The sequence below is a fragment of the Prunus persica genome, chromosome G6 (genome assembly GCF_000346465.2).
Source record: "Prunus persica cultivar Lovell chromosome G6, Prunus_persica_NCBIv2, whole genome shotgun sequence".
Classification (NCBI taxonomy): Eukaryota; Viridiplantae; Streptophyta; class Magnoliopsida; order Rosales; family Rosaceae; genus Prunus; species Prunus persica.
Window position 1 is genome coordinate 22,869,454 of NC_034014.1, and position 3,053 is coordinate 22,872,506.

Here is a 3,053-nt window from a genome sequence, read left to right on the forward strand (position 1 = left end):
GCCAATTACCTTTGGCACCGTACCGAGAAAAATAACGGTATACGATCATTTCCTGATCGTTGATTGCCTGACAGCGTACAACGTTATAGTTGGACGAACGGCACTCACCAGGATCAAGACACATCTTTCCCCCCACATGCTATTGATGAAGTTCCCTACCCCCAACGGCACAGGGGCTGTCCGGAAAAATCAGCTAAGCGTGCGGACTTGCTACGCCACTGCCCTGAATTCAACCTCTTTCAAACTCTCCGACGAGACCATGTCTGTCCAAGGGGTATCGAACGGTGGACCAGTTGATGACCCAAGAGATGAGTCCCCGACTCCACACACACAACCCGCTGAAGAACTGGAGACGATAACCTTGAGCGAGGAGCAGCCTGATCGTCAGGTTAGAATCGGCACCAAACTCACCCCTGCCCTCCGAACGCAGTTCATAGACTTCTTGTGGCACCATTCGGAAGTGTTCGCGTGGTCCTACGAGGATATGCCCGGCATAGATCCTGAGATCATCAGCCATAAACTCCGCATTTCCCTCCGCTTATAAGCCTGTAAGGCAGAAGTGCCGTTCGTATGATGTTGAACGATACGAAGCCATGCACACAGAGGTTGACAAACTTCAAATTATCGGCTTCATCAGGGAGGCTACATATCCAGTATGGTTGGGAAATTCGGTAATGGTCCGAAAAGCTACAGGCGGGTGGCGAATGTGCCAAGACTATACCGATCTGAACAAGGCCTGCCCGAAGGACAGCTTTCCGTTGCCAAAGATAGACCAGCTCGTGGACGCCACCGCCGGACACGAACTGCTCAGCTTCATGGACGCTTATTCGGGATACAATCAGATATTCATGCACCCTTCCGACAGCGAACACACCGCCTTCATAACGGACAGGGGGTTATACTGTTACAATGTCATGCCGTTCGGCCTGGAGAACGCGGGGGCAACATATCAGAGGCTTGTCAACAGAATTTTCGCCAAATACATCTGGAGCATCATGGAGGTTTACGTTGATGACATGTTGGTAAAGAGCAGAACTGCCGAAAGCCACCTGCACAATTTGTCAATCATGTGCAACATACTGAAAGACTACCGGATGAGGCTGAACCCGATGAAATGCGCCTTCGGTGTATCTTCCGGGAAATTCCTCGGATTCATGATTAGTCACAGGGGTATCGAAGCGAATCCTGAAAAAATAAAGGCAATCATCGATATGGAAAGGCCGAAGACGACGAAGAACGTTCAAAGCCTTACCGGACGCGTGGCGGCCTTGACTCGCTTCATATCAAAGGCTACCGACAAATGTGTACCGTTCTTTAAAGCCTTGAAAGGGGGCAAACGGAATATCATATGGACTGCTGAGTGTGATAAAGCATTTCAAGACTTAAAGGACTACATGGGCAAAGCACCCCTTTTATCAAAACCACTACCTGGGGAGATTCTCTCCCTATACCTTTCGGTATCTAGCACTGCCGTCAGTTCGGTATTGATCCGAAAATCAGAGAAGGCAGATCTACCGATTTTCTATGTCAGTAAGGCACTTCAAAGTGCCGAACTTCGGTATCCCCCATTAGAACAGCTTGCACTAGCCCTTGTGGTCTCGGCACGAAGACTTCGGCCATACTTTCAAGCGCACGGAATCAAAGTCCTGACTAACCAACCGCTTCGGCAAGTGCTCCTAAAACCAGAGACTTCTGGCCGATTGATCAAATGGGCAATCGAACTCGGAGAATTCGACATACAGTTCATTCCAAGGCCCGCCGAAAAGGGTCAGGCTATTGCCGATTTCATCTTCGAACTCACCCCATCAACAGCACAGCCAACACCCGAGTCGGTAACCGAGACCGGATTGCCGGAGGAACTAGACGCCGAACGCTTTGACGTCTCAATTCCCGTATGGATTCTGCACATCGACGGCTCGGCAAACCAACAAGAGTGTGGAGCAGGCTTGGTACTGACAACACCGGACAGACTCAAGATCGAGTACGCCCTCCGATTCGACTTCAGAACCTCCAACAATGAAGCGGAATATGAGGCTCTCTTGGCCGGCCTTTGGTTAGCCAAGAGCATGAATGCCAAACAAATCAGAATTCACAGCTACTCCCAGCTCATTGTGAACAAGGTAACGGCAGACTTCGCGGCCAGAGACGCCTCCATGCACGCCTACCTTTCGTCTACCCATCAGCTACTCCAAAGCTTCCGAGCCTACGAGATCAAGCAGATCCCCAGGAGCGAAAATAGCCATGCCGATGCATTGGCATGTCTGGCTTCGGCAATCAACGACAAAATCGAAAGAAAGGTGCCAGTAAAGATTCTTGCCCAACCAAGCACAGTAGCCGCCGAAACATGTACCGTACGGTACGAAGATACATGGATGTCTCCTATCTACTCGTACCGGACCAACGGCACCCTTCCAGAAGACAAGGCCCAGGCCCGAAAGCTTAGGTACCGATCAGCAAGGTACACCATCATCAACGACGTCCTGTACAAACGTGGCTACACAACTCCATATCTCAAATGCCTTACGGCAGAACAGGGGGACTACGTCCTTCGGGAGATCCATAATGGTGTGTGCGGCGACCATTCCGGGTCCCGATCACTCGCCCAAAAAGCCTTTCGGCAGGGATACTTTTGGCCGACCATGCACCAGGACGCTAATCCACTGGTAAAAAGGTGTGATAAATGCCAGCGTTTCGGTAACATACCGCACATCCCTGCCGAACCCCTGACACCGATTGTGAGTCCTTGGCCTTTCGCACAATGGGGAATAGACCTGATCGGTACGATGCCGCAAGGTAAAGGCCAGGTAAAATACGCAGTGGTTGCCGTTGACTACTTCACCAAATGGGTAGAAGCCGAACCTTTAGCAACCATAACGGCAGCAAAGAAGGAGGATTTCGTCTGGACTCACATTTGTTGCAGATTCGGTATCCCATATGCTATCATTACCGATAACGGCAGGCACTTCGATTCGGAACTCTTCAGGCAATTCTGCACCCGCCTGAAAATCAACTTATTTTTCGCATCACCAGCTCATCCCCAATCGAACGGTTAG

At 50.6% G+C, this 3,053-nt stretch overlaps 1 protein-coding gene across 1 annotated transcript; it reads left to right on the plus strand.

Annotated features, from left to right (window-relative positions):
• On the plus strand, window positions 594–3,053 carry LOC109949730. The gene has a single exon (XM_020565849.1). The coding sequence runs from the start codon at window positions 594–596 to the stop codon at window positions 3,051–3,053; it is 2,460 nt and encodes an 819-aa protein (XP_020421438.1).

Bases quoted from the DNA above. Each gene is read 5' to 3' on its own strand.
- LOC109949730 (XM_020565849.1), top strand. From the start codon at position 594: ATGCACACAGAGGTTGACAAACTTCAAATTATCGGCTTCATCAGGGAG.